The following is a 1828-nucleotide window of genomic DNA, read 5'->3' as shown; positions in this document are numbered from 1 at the left end:
ACTGATCCAAAGTAAGGCCTAAATACACATACTTATCTACAACTGTAAGACTATCGTTACCACATTTAAATATATGTTTGGTAGATGGTATATGTCGTGGTCTGAAGTGAACTATATTACTCTTGTTTGGATTAACATAAATACAATTTTCACTGGTCCATTCATACAGTGTATTTAACATAAGCTGCAAATCTTTTTCATTCTCGGATAGTAGTACAATATCACCCTTGTCTCAAACCTGTTTTAACTTTAAACCAGTCTGTACTTTAACACAGGAAGATATACAATCATACAGTGACTTTATAGCACCATGCATTTTACCATGTATACCTGTACTGCCCAGTTTCCGCCAGAGACGACCTCTGTGTACAGAATCGTATGCTTTTCTGAAATCGATGAATGCTGCGAATGTGGACATTTTATGTTTGATTCTAGTTTCAATTAAATTTGTCACAGACGATAAATGATCTACAGTACTCCTTTTCTTTCGGAAGCCATTTTGTTCATCAACTAATTTTTCATTTGATTCTGCCCATAGAGACAATGTATCGCTCAAAACCGAACTGTACAGTTTATACACTGTAGGTGATAATGATATCCCTCTGTATGACATAGGATCTCTAATATCATTTGTACTACTTTTGGGAGTTGGGTTTACAATACATTTACCCCAGTCTGATGATATTTTACCAGAATTAAAACATACGTTAAATAAAACATGTAAATATGAAACAAAAGTATCATTCTTAAATATCTCATATGGGAAACCATCAAAGCCTAGAGATTTTCCACTTTTTGCCTTAAAAATAGCTTTGCGGACTTCCTGCACACTAATATTATTATTTAAAGTTTCATCTATCTCTAAAGCACCATCACTTTCAGCATATATTTCCTCAATGGCATTATCTTCTCTATCAAGTACATTATACAAAGCTGAAAAACTGGATTTCCATTTATCTAAGACAGCTGCTTTATCTTTAATAATGTGACCATTTTCAGACATAACTTCCATAGGTAAAGAATGTTTTTTCCTGATATCCTACTCCAATTTTACCAAAGGATTTCCAAAACTTATTTGGATCAGTATTTACATTCTGTAATAAGTCCTGTTGAACATTAAACTAATGCAGTCGTTTAGATTTTTGCACTAATCTATTAAACCCTTTACGGCACATCAGAAAATCGATTCAATACTTTTTTCGGGTAGAAGGAACTTTACTGTTTAAATATTTGTTTTCATATTCACAAACTTTATTCCATTTTACTGAAAAGTCATTATTTCACCATGGTTTTCCAGTCTTTTTATTCTTTTTGGGGCCTTGGAATTACTGGACGTACTCTTCATCTTACACTTTAATTTTAATGACATTTCTTTATTTAAGGTCTTACAAAGTTCAGAATATGCCTCATCAATATCAGTTTGATTTCGGAAACTAGACCTAAGTTAAAAACTGTATTATGTAATTCCTGTACAATACTAGTATCTTGTAAAAAAGTATCTGGCATATTTCGAGTATCATACATTGTTGATGAGTTACAGTTTTCATAATCAATTACACAATCGTTTCTAGTAAGAGTACATGATATCATAATATCCCATACTAAAATGGAATGATCTGGCATTGCAATTGGCATAATACTAAACAAATTTACCAGTTCAGACATACGTTTAACCTCAAAATTTTGATATAAATTCAAATCTTCATGACTAACTAGGCAAAAATCTACCACAGAACAACCCTGTGGTCTAACACATGTATAATCATTTTTCATAGTGTTCCTACCATTCAGTACACAAACATTACTATTTATTAAAAAGTCAATAAGA

The 1828-nt window shown here is 31.9% G+C and overlaps 1 protein-coding gene across 1 annotated transcript; it reads right to left on the bottom strand.

Annotated features, from left to right (window-relative positions):
• Window positions 1-232: 232 nt before the first annotated feature.
• On the bottom strand, window positions 233-1012 carry LOC123565496 (uncharacterized). Its single transcript, XM_045359364.2, has one exon. The coding sequence runs from the start codon at window positions 1010-1012 to the stop codon at window positions 233-235; it is 780 nt and encodes a 259-aa protein (XP_045215299.2).
• Window positions 1013-1828: the final 816 nt, after the last annotated feature.

Source organism: Mercenaria mercenaria, chromosome 8, assembly GCF_021730395.1.
Source record: "Mercenaria mercenaria strain notata chromosome 8, MADL_Memer_1, whole genome shotgun sequence".
In the NCBI taxonomy this organism is placed as follows: domain Eukaryota; kingdom Metazoa; phylum Mollusca; class Bivalvia; order Venerida; family Veneridae; genus Mercenaria; species Mercenaria mercenaria.
This window is presented reverse-complemented; position numbering and strand designations above follow the sequence as displayed.

Excerpts from the sequence above, each read along its gene's own strand:
- LOC123565496 (XM_045359364.2), bottom strand. The coding sequence starts at position 1,012 with ATGGAAGTTATGTCTGAAAATGGTCACATTATTAAAGATAAAGCAGCT.